General features: G+C 42.8%; 1 protein-coding gene across 1 annotated transcript in view; it reads right to left on the reverse strand.

Moving 5' to 3' along the window:
* dpyda.1 (dihydropyrimidine dehydrogenase a, tandem duplicate 1) overlaps window positions 1-21,568 on the reverse strand; it is a 200,903-nt gene that overhangs the window by 16,906 nt on the left and 162,429 nt on the right. The window contains exons 19-20 of the mRNA XM_024000164.2: window positions 13,948-14,088; window positions 973-1,152 (exon numbers count right to left, since the gene is read on the reverse strand). Coding sequence (XP_023855932.1) covers window positions 973-1,152; window positions 13,948-14,088 — 321 coding nt within the window. The remainder of the gene's footprint in view (window positions 1-972; window positions 1,153-13,947; window positions 14,089-21,568) is intronic.

The raw sequence follows: 21,568 nt of genomic DNA on the forward strand, positions 1-21,568 counted from the left end.
ACACGCCTGTGATCTGATAACCACCTCTAATCTGGAATGCTGAAAAGAGTTGACTGAAGTTGTATTTTCCCTCATTTACATTCATTCTGGGCATTTCACATTTATTTTCTCTTTTTCCCATAAATATGACAGAGATTGTAGAAATGCAGAATTGTGGACTGTAAAACCTAATAGAGGGAATGTTTTGACAATTGCCTTTTGTCAAATTTGATTTGAGACTTTTTTTTATTTTGTATTGTGTTATGAACGACTGGCATTGGATTAAGACGGCGCTTGTACAAATCGTTTTCCGAGAATGATTGATGTTCTATTTCAAAGTAAACTAACAATAATAAACCATTAGGACTTTTCCTCACCGTCTGTGCTTTTTGAATTTGAATTTATAGTATCTAAGCTATTCATCATAGGCATGTCTGGCCATTTATATTAGTGCCAGAACCAGTGACTAAAGCACCTGCTCTTAGCCAAGTTATTATAGGAGGGGATTTCAGACAAAGCCACCTCTTTTGATTCAAATCTGATATTAAACCATCCCTCAGAAGGTTGATCTGTGAGCTCCTTCAGTGAGTCAGATCCTGCTAGCTGGAAGACTAAACAGCAGCCTTGAAATCAGCTGTAGCTCTGAATAGAACAGAGCACTTAACATTCAGTGTGGACAATGCAGTAATTGCAATGTGATAAAGTCCAGGCTGCCACCAATAGTGTGATGTAAATACACAGGTACAGATGTGTCCCAGTAATACTAGTAATGCAGTAACTAAAAGCCTGCATGTCGTCTGCTGTTGAAATGATGTCTGGTTTATAATGGATGGGTAAAGGGATCAAGACCAAGAGGACCAAGCTGATAATAGGACCAAGTAAATGGAGGGGTGTAGGAGTAGTGAAGGGGAAGTGCAGTCACAGTGCAATGCTAATGGGTAAGTGTGTACAGGTAGATTGAGTTAATGGTTGGATTAGCTGTCAATCACTCACCTTGCCCACCAGTTCCTCCAGTCGCGGTACAGGTTTGCCATTCTGGTGGCGCAATGTGGGAGGTGATTGGCCATCCCAGTCCTGTAGCTCCTCGATGCTCTTCAGGTAGAGCAGAGTCTTTAGACCCAGGCAGTAGTCCTCGATCAGAGTGAAGTCCTGGTTCTGCACCGCGCTGCACACCTAGTGGCGGAAAATCGCACATGCACGCACACACGCATACAAGCACGCACACAAACACACACACACACAAACGCTAATGATGTTATTACAATAACTTGGTCCAGTGAAAAGCATGAGCTGCCGCACACCCTGCCTTTCTAAGGTCTTCGAAAGCCAAGTCAACAAACATATTACCGACCATTTCGAATCCCACCATACCTTCTCCGCTATGCAATCTGGTTTCAGAGCTGGTCATGGGTGCACCTCAGCCACGCTCAAGGTCCTAAACGATATCTTAACCGCCATCGATAAGAAACAATACTGTGCAGCCGTATTCATTGACCTGGCCAAGGCTTTCGACTCTGTCAATCACCACATCCTCATCGGCAGACTCGATAGCCTTGGCTTCTCAAATGATTGCCTCGGCTGGTTCACCAACTACTTCTCTGATAGAGTTCAGTGTGTCAAATCGGAGGGTCTGTTGTCCGAGCCTCTGGCAGTCTCTATGGGGGTGCCACAGGGTTCAATTCTTGGACCGACTCTCTTCTCTGTATACATCAATGATGTCGCTCTTGCTGCTGGTGAGTCTCTGATCCACCTCTACGCAGACGACACCATTCTGTATACTTCTGGCCCTTCTTTGGACACTGTGTTAACAACCCTCCAGGCGAGCTTCAATGCCATACAACTCTCCTTCCGTGGCCTCCAATTGCTCTTAAATYCAAGTAAAACTAAATGCATGCTCTTCAACCGATCGCTGCTTGCACCTGCCCGCCTGTCCAACATCACTACTCTGGACGGCTCTGACTTAGAATATGTGGACAACTACAAATACCTAGGTGTCTGGTTAGACTGTAAACTCTCCTTCCAGACTCACATCAAACATCTCCAATCCAAAGTTAAATCTAGAATTGGCTTCCTATTCCGCAACAAAGCATCCTTCACTCATGCTGCCAAACATACCCTCGTAAATCTGACCATCCTACCAATCCTCGACTTCGGCGATGTCATTTACAAAATAGCCTCCAATACCCTACTCAATAAATTGGATGCAGTCTATCACAGTGCCATCCGTTTTGTCACCAAAGCCCCATATACTACCCACCACTGCGACCTGTATGCTCTCGTTGGCTGGCCCTCTTCATACTCGTCGCCAAACCCACTGGCTCCAGGTCATCTACAAGACCCTGCAAGGTAAAGTCCCCCCTTATCTCAGCTCGCTGGTCACCATAGCAGCACCCACCTGTAGCACGCGCTCCAGCAGATATATCTCTCTGGTTACCCCCAAAACCAATTCTTCCTTTGGCCGCCTCTCCTTCCAGTTCTCTGCTGCCAATGACTGGAACGAACTACAAAAATCTCTGAAACTGGAAACACTTATCTCCCTCACTAGCTTTGCCTTTACCTCCCTTATCTCACCTCACTTGCTCACATTGTATATAGACTTATTTTTCTACTGTATTATTGACTGTTTGTTTTACTCCATGTGTAACTCTGTGTTGTTGTATGTGTCGAACTGCTTTGCTTTATCTTGGCCAGGTCACAATTGTAAATGAGAACTTGTTCTCAACTTGCCTACCTGGTTAAATAAAGGTGAAATAAAAAAATTAAAACATAAAAGTAGTGGTGCTGACTAGTGGAGAATCAACTGTATGAAAATATACAAAGAAAGTTACACACAATATATGCTCTATATAAACTCCATAACCAACGTTTCGACAACCGTTACACTAACTTGGGCACACAGTGCAAAGTACATAAATATGTCATTCGGAATTACATAACACAGTGTATTGAATTCCCCCATACTCTAGTACAGGGTTTCCCAAACTTGGTCCTGGCGCCCCTCGCACTACACGGGTGATTCAAATCATTCAAGCTTGATGATGAGTTGGCTATTTGAATCAGCTGTGTAGTGCTAGAGCAAAAAACTAAAAACGTGCACACAGGGGAAGCCCAGGAACAAGTTTGGGTCCAAGCCAGCGTTTTATAGGTCTCAGATACCACACTACCTACACACTGCTTACAGTCTCCACTCATTTACAATGAAATCCATCTATTTAATTAAAGGTTAGTCAGATGGAATAAGGCTGATCACGGCAGCAGTCAGTTAGAGCAGAGTGGTGAAATGGAAGGCGTGTAGTAAAACTCCTGGGTGAACCCCATTCACATGGTTTATCCTCTCTTTCCTTCCTTCAGCAAAGAGAGAGACTATCTGATCTGCATCACACACTGGGAAACCTTGTCTTTGTGCGTCTGTCTGTCTCCACTACTTCATTTTGACAGAAGCCACGGTGCCATGGTGAGTCTTAGAGCAGCCGGAGAGATAAGACGACGTGCTTATCAGACACCGCCATCTATGAGCTGAGCTGAGCTGACATCGCCCTGCACTGATCTGACTGAGAACAACTCCAGGATTAAAACGAGGCCGAGTACTGAACCTAGGGGAACACCACATCAAACAGACCAGACTGAGGTCGGGGCCTGTTTTCACAAAGCGTCTCAGAGTATCGGTGCTGATTAGGATCAGGTCCTTCTTGTCCATATACTCTTAATCATCATGATCGAAAAGACAAAACTGATCCCAGATCAGCACTACTACTTGAGATGCTTGGGTTAGGTTAGTGGGGCGATGTTTTGTCAATGTTGTTTTACATTGCTCTGAGATAGTCATAACAAATTATTTCTAGAGGGGGAATGAACGTGAATCTGTTCTGCTGTGTCATTTGTGTATTTCAAAAAGTAAATTCACCAGCGACTGGCCCCATGTTGTGAAAATTAAGGCATTTATTCTCTCAAGCTTTGGCTCAGAGATATGCTTTCATTAGGATTCTGATTTGCATAGCGCTGCTTGTTAAAAGAAAAAAAGCTGCTTGTTGCCTGCCCCTATATGCCCTGCTCCAACTAAATAACACAGAATACATTTCTGATAAGGATGTCTACATCGTTACAACAAATAGTATTGGGGGAAAACAACTGTGGACATGCATTACATTTCAGTGATTCACAGGGAAAATATGTCAGTTATTAGAACTATACACTACTCATTCTAGGAGGTAAAGACACAACATGTACAGAGCCTTCAGAAAGTATTCACAACCCTTGACGTTTTCCACATTTTGCTGATTCAATTTAGATTTATTGTCACTGGCCTACAAACAATACCCCATAATGTAAAATAATGGAATAATGGTTTCAGACATTTTTACAAATTCATAAAAAATGAAAAGTTGACATTTCTTGAGTCAATAAATATTCTACCAATTTGTTATGGCAATTCTAAATAGGTTCAGGAGTAAATATGTTTTTAACAAGTTACATAATAAGTTGCATGGACTCAATCTGTGTGCAATAATAGTGTTTAACATGATTTTTGAATGATTACCTCATCTCTGTACCCCACACGTACAATTATCTATAAGGTCCCTCAGTCGCGCAGTGAATTTCAAACACAGATTCAACCACAAAGACCAGGAAGGTTTTCTAATGCCTCGCAAAGAAATGCACCTGGTAGATGAACAAGAACAAAAAAGCAGACATTGAATATCCCTTTGAGCATGAAGTTATTAATTACACTTTGGATGGTGTATCAATACACCCAGTCACTACAAAGATAAAGGTGTCCTTTCCATATCAGTTGCCAGAGAGGAAGGAAACCGCCCAGGGATTTCACCATGAGGCCAATGGTAACTAAAACAGTTAGCGTTTAACGGCTGTGAAAGGAAAAAAATGAGGATGGATCAACTAGGGCTGTGGCGGTCCCGAAATTACATCAGCCGGTGAGTGGCAAGCAAATAACTGTCGGTCTCACGGTAATTGACCGTTAATTAACATAAACACATTTAGCATCTCCTGGCTTACACACATAGCCTACAAGCCATTTAAAAAAGTTGAATAAATCCATATAATATAGCCTACACATTCACAATAAATCCATTATGTACTTTAGACAGGTCTAAAGAAGCATGATTTGATGAAAATGTAGACTATTTCAGAAGAACAGAATAGCATACTCTGAGTTGTCCTTAGGTCCTGAAGTGGCTATGCCAAATGGCTGTGGGCTACACTAGTTAATTTAGCAGACAAGATTTGCATATAATTCCGTGGCATTACTTTATATTATGTTATAGTATGATGAATACAATTGAACAAAGCTAAATAAAAAATAAACATTTTCTCCAAACGATTTGAGGGAGTGCTCACATGCGGCGGCTATTCTGTGTTGAGCGGTTAACAAGGAAAAAGGTCCTCCTATATAGTTCATTTAGAGTTATTAATGTAACTTTAGGTGTTCTACAAATGTTGGGCTACATGTTTTGATTTTGAATACATTGTAAGGCTGAGACTCTAATGATGATTTGAAAAAAGTCACTTGAAAAGGCATGAGCGCTGCTTTTTCTTTGCAGGATGTGCACACTCCAATAGTCTCTCATTCACAATTTGACAAGCACTTGATAATGCCTCGAAGTTCAGTGGCATCCCATTTGTGGCCGTAATGCACCCTAAAAGAATCCATGCCTTTTGCGGCCCGGAGTGCTGCGTTGTGCCCTTCTCCCTGAGTGTGCTGGGCATTCCGAAGAGTCTCTCACTCACACGGCTCTCCGTCACGTGATTGGGTCTTTCTCACAGGCTACAAGTGAAGACAGACACTTTGGAGACGCAACTGTGCGTGTCCTTATCCAATTCTGATGTGCATATTGAAGATATTGGATGAACTGTCCACATTTACTTTTCGTCAGCCAACAAGATGAGTAGGCCTAACGAACAGCAAAAGCACTAGCTTATGTCAATCTACTATCCCCCATAGTATAAAAGTCATCCTATTCTATTCTGTGCGACAAATAAATATTACAAACAGTCTGGGACAGTTAATTAATACAACCACTAGTGTGTTGCGTCAGCCACATTGCATAAAAAAGTTTTTTTGACGCAACACATTATCAACATTGTAAGCTGAAAGTTCTAAAGTATTAGGCTATTTCTTCACATTATAAATGCGGCAATGCGCACATGGTATTAGGCTATAAGCGCAAATGGTGCATTGTTATGGTTAAAATGATCTTCCCCAAACTTGAAACTCACACGCTGCTTATAAACTCAGCAAAAAAAGAAACGTCCTCTCACTGTCAACTGCGTTTATTTTCAGCAAACTTAACATGTGTACATATTTGTATGAACATAACAAGATTCAACAACRGATACATAAACTGAACAAGTTCCACAGACATGTAACTAATAGAAATTGAATAATGTGTCCCTGAACAAAGGGGGGTCAAAATCAAAAGTAACAGTCAGTATCTGGTGTGGCCACCAGCTGCATTAAGTACTGCAGTGCATCTCCTCCTCATGGACTGCACCAGATTTGCCAGTTCTTGCTGTGAGATGTTACCCCACTCTTCCACCAAGGCACCTGCAAGTTCCATGACATTTCTGGGGGAAATGGCCCTAGCCCTCACCCTGCGATCCAACAGGTGCCAGACGTACAGTTTCATAACTGTGAGCTTAATTGCCTACCGTCTATAAGCTGTTAGTGTCTTAACGACCGTTCCACAGGTGCATGTTCATTAATTGTTTATGGTTCATTGAACATGCATGAGAAACAGTGTTTAAACCCTTTACAATAAAGATCTGTGAAGTTATTTGGATTTTTGGAAAGGGTCCTGAAAAAGGAACATTTCTTTTATATGCCAGTTAGGCTCTACACCCCATGTAAAGCGGATTAATGTGCTTAATTTTAAGAAGTTATTTGGCCACTTTAATTATGAGACAAACCTTTTTAAAACATATAGGCCTATGGGCTAGGCTACATGAGGTGTGTGACTATGATTCACAAAACAAAGTATTGTTTCTTATGCTGGGCATCCTTCACAAGCGATAATATATCATTCACAAGTGATAGGCTAATATTGTCACCCATCAGACTATTCTTGATTTAATCTTGTCTTTACATAATACTAAATAATATGTGTGTGACATTTGTTTGGATTTAGAATGGACCATTATCATGCACCTGTATCGAAACAGAGGCAGCGGGAAAAAATACATGTAATCTATGCACTTAAATAGGGAATGGAGTACGCTTTTCCCCGTGGTTCATTTTAATGCCAGCCGGGTAGGCTATACTCCTGTTGTAAATATAAACAATGTGCTTAACAGCCTATAGAAATGTTGCGCAACATGAGCTGATTCAATACAACACATTTCTGAGTACCACTCTCCATATATTCAAGCATAGTGGTAGTTACATCATGTTATGGGTATGCTTGTAATCGTTAAGGATTGGGGAGTTTTTCAGGATAAAAAATAAACTGAAAGGAGATAAGCAAAGGCAAAATCCTAGATGAAAACCTGGTTCAGTCTGCTTTCAATTCACCTTTCAGCGGGACAGTAATCTAAAACACAAGGCCAAATTTACATTGAAGTTGCTTACCAAGAAGACAGTAAATGTTCCCGAGTGGCCAAGTAACAGTTTTTACTTAAATCTGCTTGAATATCTATGGTAAAACCTGAAAATGGTTGTCTAGCAATGATCAACAACCAATTTGACAGTGCTTGAAGAATTTTGAAAGGGGCAAATGTTGCACAATCCAGGTGTGGAATGCTCTTAGAGACCCAGAAAGACTCTTGCCAAAGGTGATTCTAACATGTATTGACTCAGGGGGTTGAATACTAATCAAGATATATTAGTGCTTAAATTTTTCATAAATCTTTTACAACTGTTAGAATTGTTCTTACCCTTTGAAATTACACAGTATTTTGTGTAGATCGTTCTCCAACAATTACAATTTTAATCCCACTTTGAAACACAACAAAATGTGGAAAAAGTCAAGGGGTGTGATTACTTTCCGAATCCACTGTATATCTCTGATCAAAAAGAAGTGAAAAATATGCAAATGCTTGTTGTTGGAGGAGAGTTGTGGTGAAGGAAAACTAAAACATGGGTCTGGAAACGTGTTGTTGTGTACTCTTCTACCACCTTACTTTACATCAGAGGGAAATAGAGCAGGTCTCTCCTGAGAAAAACATGCGTTAAATACTGTCCGTCCACCCACGGAGGAGAGAGCCGTCAGCAGAAATCTGAGGACAGTCTTCTTTATGAGAGCCATTAGAGAGTAAATATGAATCACATTCTATTAAATGGCTAGGTACAGCAGTTTACCATACTGTCATGTACTGTAGCAAGTATTCTCTTATCAGTCCAACTGTAAAGGCTTATTGGTCGAATATGGCCGGAAAATACATTAATGTACGCATTAATGAGCAAGCGCACACCAAACACACACACATATACACACTGCACATTATATTATCACAGAATATGTTCTATAATAAGTAAATTGACAGTGAGCTTGCTTTTTGAAAGAAATTATGTTATATCTTCAGAGTCCTACTGCTGAATCTGGGCCTTACAGTGTGTGTGTGTGTGTGTGTGTGTGTGTGTGTGTGTGTGTGTGTGTGTGTGTGTGTATAGAAGAATGTCCATTAGTGCTTTTCATTTTGCTCAGAACATCAAAGTATGTGATGTCCTCGCGTGCTGCATTTAGCGTTAATGTAGCCGACTGCTGAAATAAATCGAAGTGAGAAGTAGTTTTCAGGCAATTGAGACAGCAGGTCCTTTTTATCTGCTCTGAAAACTGGGGCTACGCATTGATTTCAACTCCTTCTGAGATCTGAAATGCTTTTAGATTCCCTGCTCTCCCTCTCGACCTCTCCCTCTTTCTCTTTTTGTCCCTCTCTTTCTCTCTGACTCTGTCAGCTCTTTTATTCCCGATGATAGAATCCTGGCATTTAGTACAACAGCGTCTTCGCCAAAAGAAAGATCGATTCATTCAGCTTTCAAATGCTACAATGACTATGGATGAACCAACCTCAGTGCTTTTGATTTCAGCTCCTATGTCTGATACTTAGATCCTAACCACTGATATTTAGTCTTGATCTTCAGCTAAAAGAGAAACCAAGTCTGGGGGGGAAAGTAAATACATTTTTACAAGTCAATGAATATGAGCAATTTCCAGTAGAGTTCAGTTAGGGGTTGTGGTGAGGTGGACAGAAACGTAACCTTTCCTCTGAAGAGTTGAATAGTTTGCATGTTGAATGGACTGCTATTCATTTCAGTCACGCTGGCAACGTTTGGATGTTTTCAAAAGGTACTATTACAAATTCCTGATGTTTACTGGGCTCACACAACAAGTCATGTTAGCTACTTGACAATGGGTCTTTCATGGCAGTTCAGAACTGTTGACGTGCACCAAGGACAAGGGGAATGGTCACCCTGGGTCATTAAAATCTAACTAGTTGGTCATCAGTGAAATATAGCTCCATTTCCTTCTAAAGACATGTCAATAAAATAACTGGCTGAATCTCCATCACTGGCCAAATCACCATAACAAAGCAGGCACTTCACAATTCAATCAAAATGATGAAAAATAACTGCGATAACTGGGATAGCACATTGCTACTTTACAACATTGATCAGATTTAAATTGGGCTTTTATTAAAGACCAAGGTAATCAATTATTGCATTGAATACAAGAAGGTGATCATAAGATGCATGTTATGGACCTTATTCACATCGTAATGGTGCAGTAAAGGGCATATGAGAAAACGAATATTGCACACATGTAGTAGTTGATAGTTACATGGCGAAGGAGAGCAAGAAGAAAAGAGAGAAGGGGGGAGAGAACCCCTCCAGGGTCATTGCAAATTAATGTTTTTGTGAACGAATTAACTAAGAAGTATCGATTTACAAGTGAATCTCATCAACCCCTGACTACAGTATGTGAATTCACAAGTATCTATTTTAGCTATGCAGCATTTTGGATTTTTCCTTCTCAAAGCTTTAATGTCTGTCAAATAATGGTTTACAAAACTTTTTTCAAAGTAGATTCACTGGGTTTTCACTGACCTGGCTTCTCAGTTAAGGTTTTCTTAAGAAACATTATTATACTATCTATCTAGAAATCAATCAAAACGATGTGTCTAAGTCTCCATAACAAAAGCCTGACCTTGAAGCACTGCTCTCATCATGTGTTGTAAATGACAAGCATACTTTCAAGGCTTCCCTTTGCAACAACTTCTTTATAAAATCTTCAAGACCAAGAAGCAATGATGGGTCTATGAGAGACGGGTAGTTCCTGAATGGACTTCATCACATTGTTTGTTCTGAGAAGAATGTGTCTGATGCATCTCAGAACCAATCATGGTCTATTTCAGACAACACAGTATGTCTCTCTTCCTGTACTACATACAGTACAATCCACAGAGCCTATAGCAGTGATTCTCACATTCAACACCCACCATCGTTCTTTAATCTTCAACTTCAGAGTGACAAGACGTGCTGATTGTAACCGCCAGGTATTACAACATATTGTTTTAGACCAATTCTGCATTCAATGCCTTTTCACTGTTAATTTCCTTGGCGATTCATATTAATTTGCTACTGTGTGTGGAGACACCATCTTACTGTTGTATGTCTGACAAAACCAGACAATACAGATCCACACAGCCTTTTGATAAATGTGTTCAGGCCATGGGAAAGACGTCATCGGAATTGCTTTTGGACTAAAATATGTCTGTATGTGTATGATTCCATTTAGACCAAAATTACAAACAACTCTGTGCTATCCCCCTCACATGAAGAAAAAAAAACACGCATCTCTTAACCACACAAAGTTACCGAAACTTATCTGAAGCTAACTTAGAATCCATCCATTAAACTGTATAATTACAATGACAAACTTGTATTCTCTTTTATCAAGGTAAAAAGCATACAAATGAATGAAATTTCAAATGATGATTGAATCGCGCTCAATGGAATACAAATGAAGGCTTTTCAAAAGACAGAACACTTCTCCCTAAATAGATGGCATTCTGATTTCATCGAGAGCGTTATTTTTTTTTATTCTGTAATTAACTTTTCCCATTAATTCAGTGGGAGGAATCTCTGGTTGCATGCGCTGAGACTCCTCAGATCCCCTGTGTTAAGATTTGACAGCGCAGGTGGAGGGGTGGTATTACCAAAATATTAAATCATCTAGAAAGAGAAAACCATAAAGAGTGGATGCATTTATTCACAGATTGTGATTCAATTTGCATGCTGATTCTGTTGCTGATTACTCCCTAGGCACGAACCACTGAGGGAAGTTAAATGAACAGTGAAGTTAAAAACCCACTTTCCCAATTTAAATATCAAAAGTTGAGGGAATATTCAAGTAATAAAGTTGAAGAAAGGAATTCTTGGCCTTGGTCTGTATACTGCCATAGCGACACATTGTGGTGTCTGCCTAGCAGTGTGTTTGAGGCTTGATAACATGATCAAACAGACCGATATAACAGCTACACGACAACACAAACCAAACCAGTGTAAGTGTAACACATGTACACACAGCAGATGGAGTATTGAACGCAACCAATGATTTTCACAGCCAGCGGCTCAGCTTGAGGTAAAGTATACTTAACAGTACAGTGTGTCAAGTCTGAATCGGCTAACTAGTAAAAAACAATACAGCTATATGTTTTATTGTCATATACACCAGTTTACATWCACTGAGGATGGAGTCATTAAAACTCGTTTTTCAAACACTTCACAAATTTCTTGTTAAACTATAGTTTTGGCAAGTCGGTTAGGACATCTACTTTGTGCATGACACAAGTCATTTTTCCAACAATTGTTTACTGATAGATTATTTCACTGTATCACAATTCCAATGGGTCAGATGTTTACATACACTAAGTTGACTGTGCCTTTAAACAGCTTGGAAAATTCCAGAAAAAGATGTCATGGCTTTAGAAGCTTCTGATAGGCTAATTGACATCATTTGAGTCAATTGGAGGTGTACCTGTGGATGTATTTCAAGGTCTACCTTCAAACTCAGTGCCTCTTTGTTTGACATCATGGAAAAATCAAAAGAAATCAGCCAAGACCTCAGAAACAAAATTGTAGACCTCCACAAGTCTGGTTCATCCTTGGAAGCAATTTCCAAATGCCTGAAGGRACCATGTTCATCTGTACAAACACCATGGGACCACACAGCCGTCATACCGCTCAGGAAGGAGACGCGTTCTGTCTCCTAGAGATGAACGTACTTTGGTGAGAAAAGTGCAAATCAATCCCAGAACAGCAAAAGACCTTGTGAAGATGCTGGAAGAAACAGGTACAAAAGTATCTATATCCACAGTAAAACGATTCCTATATCGACATAACCTGAAAGGCCGGTCAGCAAGGAAGAAGCCACTGCTCCAAAACCGCCATAAAAAAGCCAGACTACGGTTTGCAACTGCACATGGGGGCAAAGATTGTACATTTTGGAGAAACGTCCTCTGGTCTGATGAAACAAAAATAGAACTGTTTGGCTATAATGACCATCATTATGTTTGGAGGAAAAAGGGGGAGTCTTGCAAACAGAAGAACACCATCCCAACCTTGAAGCACGGGGGTGGCAGCATCATGTTATGGGGGTGCTTTGCTGCAGGAGGGCCTGGTGCACTTCACAAAATAGGAAAATTATGTGGATATATTGAAGCAACATCTCAAGACATCAGTCAGGAAGTTAAAGCTTGGTCGCAAATGGGTCTTCCAAATGGACAATGACCACAAGCATACTTCCGAAGTTGTGGCAAAATGGCTTAAGGACAACAAAGTCAAGGTATTGGAGTGGCCATCACAAAGCCCTGACCTCAAGCCTAAAGAAAATTTGAGGGCAGAATTGAAAAAGCGTGTGCGAGCAKGGAGGCCTACAAACCTGACTCAGTTACACCAGCTTTGTCAGGAGGAATGGGCCAAAATTCACTCAACTTATTGTGGGAAGCTTGTGGAAGGCTACCCGAAATGTTTGACACAAGTTAAACAATTTTAAAGGCAATGCTACCAAATACTAAATGAGTGTAGGTAAACCTCTGACCCACTGGGAATGTGATGAAAGAAATAAGCTGAAATAAATCATTCTCTCTACTATTATTCTGACATTTCACATTCTTAAAATAAAGTGGTGATCCTAACTGACCTATGACAGGGAATTTCTACTAGGATTAAATGTCAGGAATTGTGAAAAACTGAGTTTAAATGTATTTGGCTAAGGTGTATGTAAACTTCCGACTTCAACTGTAGGTTCAGTGAAAATGTGTTGTTTTACAGGGTCAGTCATAGTAATACAACACAACCTGGAGCAAATTAGGGACCAGTGCTTTGATCAAGGTCACATCAAAAATTTTTCACCTTGTCGGCTCAGGTATTCCAACCAGTGACCTTTCAGTTACTGCCCAACAGTCTAACCGCTAGGCTACCTGCCGCCCCTAGTATAAATGGTATATGGTGAGATGGAGGAGGCCAGATGGCAGTGTGTTGACTGTTCAGCAGCATAGAAGCCCTAAATAAGGGACGAGAGGCTGGAGAGGAGAGAAGAGAAAGAGGGTGAGAGAGAGAGGAGAGAGGGAGAGTAGAGAGAGAGTGAGAGAGAGAGAGAGAAGAAGAGAGAGGGAGAAGAGAGAGAGAGAGAGAAAGAAAGAAAGAAAGAAAGAAAGAGGAAGGTAGAGAAGAAAGAAAGAAAGAAAGAAAGAAAGAAGAGGGGGTAGAGAAGAGAAAAGAAAGAAGAAAAAAGAAAGAAAAGAAAGAAAGAAAGAAAGAAAGAAAGAGAAAGAAAGAAAGAAAGAAAGAGAGGGTAGAGAGAGATAGAGAGAAAGATAGGGTAGAGAGAGAGAGTGATGGTTGCAGTGCTGTTACCTGCAGAGGTAGAGACGAGAGAAACAGAGAAAGGCGAGGGAGAAGTGGAGAGACAGAAAGAGAGGTAGAGAGAGAGGTAGATGTTTGCAGAGCCGTACCTGCAGGACAGAACTCCAGCATGAAGGAACTGCAGACCAGACTCCGCTGAGTCGATTGCCCCAGTGGCCAGGATGGAAAGCCAGGCAGGCTTTTGGCGATGGCGGATACAGCACGCAGTGCGATGGGCCGGATGGCGTTTCCTGTAGACAGAAACATAAATGCCGAAAACAGTGGCAGAAATCACCATTTACATACAGGTTAACCTGCGGATGTGTAGGGGCTAGCTAGGGACGGGTCCAATTATTTTTGTTGATGGACTTGGCTAACGCCTACCGGTATTTTTACTTTTTATTTTATTTCACCTTTATTTAACCAGGTAGGCCAGTTGAGAACAAGTTCTCATTTACAACTGCGACCTGCCAAGATAAAGCAAAGCAGTGCGACAAAAACAACACAGGAATACACATAAACAAATGTACAGTCAATAACACATAGAAAAATCTTGTACAGTGTGTGCAATGTAGGAGAGTAGGGAGGTAAGGCAATAAGTGGGGCCATAGAGGCAAATAATTACAATTTAGCATTAACTCTGGAGTTGTAGATGTGTAGATGATGAAGTGCAAGTAGAGATACTGGGGTGCAAAAGAGCAGAGGGTAAGTAATAATATTGGGATGAAGGTAGTTGAGTGTGCTATTTACAGATTGGCTGTGTACATGTACAGGTACAGTGATCGGTAAGCTGCTCTGACAGCTGATGCTTAAAGATAGTGAGGGAGATATTAGACTCCAGCTTCAGAGATGTTTGCAATTTGTTCCAGTCATTGGCAGCAGAGAACTGGAAGGAAAGGTGGCCAAAGGAAGTGTTGGCTTTGGGGATGACCAGTGAAATATACCTGCTGGAGCGTGTGCTACAGGTGGGTGTTGCTATGATGACCAGTGAGCTGAGATAAGGCGGGGCTTTACCTAGCAAAGACTTAGATGACCTGGAGCAAGTGGGTTTGGCMACGAATATGTAGTGAGGGCCAGCCAACGAAAACATATAGGTCGCAGTGGTGGGTAGTATATGGGGCTTTGGTAACAAAACGGATGGCACTGTGATAGACTACATCCAGTTTGCTGAGTAGATTGTCGGAGGCTATTTTGTAAATGACTTCGCTGAAGTCAAGGATCGGTAGGATAGTCAGTTTTACGAGGGTATGTTTGGCAGCATGAGTGAAGGAGGCTTTGTTGCGAAATAGGAAGCCGATTCTAGATTTAATTTTGGGATTGAAGATGCTTAATGTGTGTCTGGAAGGAGAGTTTACAGTCTAACTAGACACCTAGGTATTTTTTAGTTGTCCACATATTCTAAGTCAGAACCGTCCAGAGAAGTGATGCTAGTTGGGTGGGAGGGTGCAGGCAGCAATCGGTTGAAGAGCATGCACTTAGTTTTACTAGCATTTAAAAGCAGTTGGAGGCCACGGAAGGAGTGTTGTGTGTTCCAAGATGGCGTAGCAGTGGGATGTCTGTTTTGATTGTCCTGTCCCATCCCGTGTATATATCGTTTTCTTCATATATATTTATATTATTTTTTTAAATCTCATTTTCCATCTACGGACTGAACATACTCTCCTGCAACCCGCCTCACCCAATGTGATGTGGATCTGCTATTATTACACTTTTGAACTGGACCCCCTTCAGAAGCTAGCCAGCTAACTAGCTATGAGCTAGTAGTCAGTTAGCCACTGCTAGCAGTCATCACCGTTAACTCGGACATCTGCCAGCCTCAGCCTGGGCCACTCCTGCCAGCCTTCACAGCGCGATATCTACCCAGAGCATATCGGACTGCTTTTCTCTAACACATCTCCGGATTCCTACCGCAAGTTCTGAACCTTTACTCCTGACCATCGCAGCTAGCTAGCTGCTATCCGAGTGGCCACTCTTGTCTAACATCTCTGTCCTGAAGCAAGCACCAGTTTGCCTGGAGCTAGCCTCGAACTAGGCCCATCTTCCGGCTAGCCGAAGAGATCCTTCAAGGAATTCCTGGGCTTCAATTACCTCTTTTGCCAATTGGCCTGGACCCTTTGCTGCTGACATGGGGCATCGCCGATCCATCACGACTGGTCTACCAACGTAACCGTCCGAGGAGGTTTCTGTCCCGAAGCAAGCACCAGTTAGCCTGGAGCTAGCCTGGAGCTAGGCCCTTCTCCAGGCTAGCCGAAGAAATCCATCAGATAATTCCTGGGCTTCAATACCTCTTCTGCCAATTGGCCTGGACCCTTTGCTGCTGACATGGGGCATCGCCGATCCATCACAACTGGTCTGCCGCCGTAACCGTCCGAGGGGGTTTCAACAGGCTCTCCCATTGCGACGTCCCCCTGAGGCCCATCTGCTAGCCCTGGCCTGCTAGCTGTCTGAATCGCCGTGTCTCCAGCTCGCCTAGCTACTCACTGGACCCTATGATAACTCGGCTACACATGCCTCTCCATAATGTCAAGATGCCTTGTCTATTGCTGTTTTGGTTAGTAATTTTTGTCTTATTTCACTGTAGAGCCTCCAGCCCTGCTCAATATGCCTTAGCTAGCCCTTATGTTCTACCCCCCACACATGCAGTGACCGCACCTGGCTTAAATGGTGCCTCTAGAGACAAAACCTCTCTCATCGTCACTCAATGCCTTACCTCCACTGTACTCACATCCTACCATACCCTTGTCTGTACATTATGCCTTGAATCTATTATTCCGCACCCAGAAACCTGCTCCTTTAACTCTCTGTTCCGAATGCACTAGACGACCAGTTCTTTTAACCTTTAGCCGTACTCTTATCCTACTCCTCCTTTGTTCCTCTGGTGATGTAGAGGTTAACCCAGGCCCTGCAGCCCCCAGCATCACTCCCATTCCCCAGGCGCTTTCATTTGTTGACTTCTGTAACCGCAAAAGCATTGGTTTCATGCATGTTAACATCAGAAGCCACCTCCCTAAGTTTGTTTTGTTCACTGCTTTAGCACACTCCGCCAACCTGGATGTCCTAGCCGTGTCTGAATCCTGGCGAAATATATACGAAGAAAACAATACATACACGGGACGGGACAAGACAAGACAAAAACAGTCGTCCGACTGCTACGCCATCTTGGAAAAAATGAGATTAGTTCACCGTAAGTGATAAGAGGGAAAATAAGAGTGAGGATAGGGAATCAGAAATGCCTGTATTGCACCAACTGTCTTTTGAAATATGGAGGGAAGTGAATATCTTGTAATTTAATTTATCTTCCCAGGTTATTACATTAATACAGACTGTTAAGGGTACTACAGGGTGCCGTCGCAATCTCTCCCTCTTTGTACGTCTCTCGCTCTGTATGTCACTCCCCACCTCTCCATCCCTCACTCTCTATCGCTCTCTCTGTCTCTCTCCCTGTGGCCTAGCATTGCACGGGACGATCCAGTCTCCACTCTCCACCACTCACTCTCTGTCGCTCTTTCTGTCTCCCTGCCTCTCTCCTTGTGGCCTAGCATAGCACGGGATGTTCTAGTCTCCCCTCTCCATCCCTCACTCTATCGCTCACTCTCCCCGTGGCCTACCATAGCGCAGGATGTTCCAGTCTCTGGATCTAAATAAGTGTAGACAATGTCTGTCTCTGATCAATGGGAGAAAAGCCTGCCTGCTAAATGAGGTTAAATCTAATGTGATAAACTGCTCCATCTGTCAGTGGGATTGGACTGGAGGCTTTAATTCATTCAGGAGGTGGGAGAGACAGGTAAATAAATAAGGGGTGTAACATTAGAAGATGCATGAAGAGCGGAGCTTTCTAGGGCTTTGACAGGCTGGGAGAAGAAGACACTTCTTGTTTTTCTTTTAGTCAGACTTCTTAATGACAGTGTAGGGGTAATTCATGGATATGGTTGTGTTGTTGTTTTCCATGTGTGGCTGACTGATGCCATTTAATGTGTGCAGGCATCTGTAAATAGCAGAAGTTCAAGAGAGAACTTCATATCTCAAGTTGTGCACGTTAACACAGCCTGCATGTTCCTATATGTTTCTATGACTGTATTTATGGTTTCTGAGACCTCTGTCTTTCCATCAAGTCTCCTCTGGTAACATCCACCAAATACTGCTGTCCTCTTGTACTGTAGTATCCTCCTCCTGCTCCTTTCCACAACAAACCATAGCTAACCCACTACCTCCTATCCCTTCAATACCACCCCCATACTTTCACCACAACATTGCATGGCAAATCAATTGTAACAGCCAAATCAGCTCATGTTTGGCGTATATTTGGTTTGGAAGGCTGTTCCTGTGAATCTGTAATGAGTTGTTGCTGTATGCCGTGTCCCAAATTGCACCCTATTCTGTTAGATGTAACTGATTACAAAAAAACTAACTTGAATCCGTTACGTTACCATCAGAAATATTGTAATCAGATTACATATACTTTTGAAAAAATAGATGATTACTTCTCGGACTACTTTTAAATTCAAAATTATTTGTCACCTTTCTGCTTTCTCAAAGACATTCAAATCAGCACTGAAAAAAGGCGAAAGTTTAAGTTTGTTCCACCTGAGCGAGTCTGATCACAAATCAGACACCAATATGATGACACCAAAGTTGATTGCGGCAAAAGAGCAAGAATAGGCTGCCCAAGCTGTCTTCGAATGGTGCAAATGCTGTTGGAATCCAAAGATTATCCAACTTCAATAAAGGCTTGGAGGTAAGAACGACAGCAGTGGTGTAGCCTACGGGCGATACGGATATCACACTGCTGCTCTCTTAGGTATCCCTTTCACCTTTCCTTTCATTTGTACTGAACAAAAATATAAATGCAACATGCAACTATTTCAATGATTTTACCTAGTTACAGTTCATATAAGGAAATCAGTCAATTTAATTAAATTCATTAGGCCCTAATTTAATGATTTTACATGACTGGGCAGGGGTGCAGCCATGGGTGGACCTGTGACAGCATAGGCCCACCCACTTTGGAGCCAGGCCCAGCCAATCAGAATGAGTTTTCCCCCACAAAAGGGCGTTATTACAGACAGAAATACTCCTCAGTTTCATCAGCTGTCCAGGTGGCTGGTCTCAGATGATCCCACAGGTGAAGAAGCCGGACGTGGAGGTCCTGGTTTGGCATGTTTACACGTGGTCTGCGGTTGTGAGGCCGGTTGGACGTATTGCCAAATTCTCTTAAACGACGTTGCGGCTTATGGTAGAGAGATTAACATTAAATTATCTGGCAACAGTTCTGGTGGACATTCCTGCAGTCAACATGCTAATTGCACACACACTCAAAACTTGAGACATCTGTAGCATTGTGTTATGTGACAAAACTGCACATTTTAGAGTGGCCTTTTATTGTCCCCAGCACAAGGTGCACCTGTGTAATGACCATGCTGTTTAATCAGCTTCTTGATATCCCACACCTGTCAGGTGGGCGGATTATCTCGGCAAAGGAGAAATGTTCACTCACAGGTATGTAAAGAAATGTGTGCACAAAAGAGAAATACGTTTTGTGCGTATGGAAAAATTCTCGGATATTTTATTTCAGCTCATGAAACATGGGACCAACAATTTACATGTTGCGTTTATATTTTTGTTCAGTACAGCTATAATGGTTTACCTCATCTTTACTAGAGGCTGTTCCCCTACTAATCTCACTGCAACCCCCCTCCAGGTCTCTGATCACTACTTTGTTTAATTTTCTGTCTTCCTTTCCTCCAACCCTAGGCATTCAGCCCCTACCCAGATGGTCATGCGCAGTCACAATCTTCGCTCTCCCTCCCACTACTCCTCTTCTATCCTATCATCTCTCCCTTCTGCTAAATCCTTCTCCCTCCTGTCTCCTGATTCTGCCTTTTCGACCCTACTCTCCTCCCTTTCCGCATCCTATGACTCACACTGTCCGGTTCGTTCCCGGCCGGCTCGACCCTCCCCTCCTGCTCGTTGGCTGAGTGACTCATTGAGAGCTGTGGGCAGCTGAGCGATAATGGAGGAAAACTAAACTTTCGGAGGACCTATCATCCTTTCACTCCCTCCTTTCTGCTTTCTCTTCATCTGTATCCACTGCTAAAGCCACGTATTACCACTGTAAGTGTCAAGCTTCTGCCTCTAACCTTAGGAAAGTCTTTTCCACCTTCTGCCTCTAACCCCAGGAAAGTCTTTTCCACCTTCTGCCTCTAACCCCAGGAAAGTCTTTTCCACCTTCTGCCTCTAACCCCCAGGAAAGGTCTTTTCCACCTTCTGCCTCTAACCCCAGGAAAGTCTTTTCCACCTTCTGCCTCTAACCCCAGGAAATCTTTCCACCTTCTGCCTCTAACCCCAGGAAAGTATTTTCCACCTCTCCTCTAACCCCAGGAAAGTATTTTCCACCTACTGCCTCTAACCCCAGGAAAGTAATTTTCCACCTTCTTGCCTCTAACCCAGAGAAAGTATTTTCCACCTTTCTGCCTCTAACCCCAGGAAAGTATTTTCCACCTTCTGCCTCTAACCCCAGGAAAGTATTTTCCACCTTCTGCCTCTAACCCTAGGAAACCCTTTTCCACCTTCTCCTCCCTCCTTAATCACCACCACCCCTCCCTCTCTGCTGAAGACTGTGTCAACCACTTTGAAAAGAAAGTTGACGACATTCGCTTGCTTCTCATTCACTCAGCCTATTGAGACCACTGGTCCCACTCACACATAACTACCCGATGCCTTGACCTCTTTCTCCCCTCTCCAGATGAAATCCTGCGACAAGTGAGGTCTGGCCGCTCGACAACCTGCCCACTCGACCCCGACCTTCTCCCATTCTTCACTTCCCTCATCAACTCATCCTTGACCACTGGCTGTGTCCCCTCTGACTTCAGAATGGGTAGAGTCGCTCCCCTCCTCAAGAAAACCAACACTCGACTCAACTGATGTCAGAAACTATAGACCTGTATCCCTTCTTTCTTTTCTTTCCAAAACACTTAAGCGTGCTGTCTCTGATCAACTCTCGTTATCTCTCTCAGAAAGATCTTCTTAACCCTTACCAGAGGCTTCAAGACGGGTCACTCAACCGAGACTGCTCTTCTCTGTGTCACGGAGGCTCTCCGCACTGCCAAAGCTAACTCTCTCTCCTATGTTCTCATCCTCCTAGATCTATCTGTTGCCTTCGACTCAGTGATCCATCATATCCTCTTCTCCACCCTCTCAGGGCTGAGTCTCAGGCTCTGCACACTCTTGGATTGCATCCGCTCCTACCAGTTGACGTGGAGAGAATCTCTGTCTGCACCACGTACTGTCACTACTGGTGTCCCCCAGGACTCGGTTCTAGGCCCTCTCCTCTTCTCTCTATACACCAAGTCACTCAGCTCCGTCATATCCTCACATGGTCACGTCTATAATTCCTATGCAGATGACATTCAACTACTTCCTTCCTCTCTTCTGACACCCAGGTGGCGACATGCATCTCTCCGTGCCTGGCAGACATCTAAGCTTGGATGTCAGCCCACCACATCAATCTCAACCTCGACAAGAAGGAGCTGCTCTTCCTCCTGGGGAAAGCCTGCCCACGCAAAGGTCTTTCCATCAGGGTTGCCAACTCCACAGTGTTGCCCTCCCAGAGTGCAAAGAACCTTGGCGTGACCATGAAGAACACACAGTCTTTCTCTGCAAACATATAATCACTGACTCGCTCCTGCAGGTTCATGCTCTACAACATCCGTAGGGTACGACCTCACCTCACAC

This window comes from Salvelinus sp. IW2-2015, linkage group LG14 (genome assembly GCF_002910315.2).
Source record: "Salvelinus sp. IW2-2015 linkage group LG14, ASM291031v2, whole genome shotgun sequence".
Classification (NCBI taxonomy): domain Eukaryota; kingdom Metazoa; phylum Chordata; class Actinopteri; order Salmoniformes; family Salmonidae; genus Salvelinus; species Salvelinus sp. IW2-2015.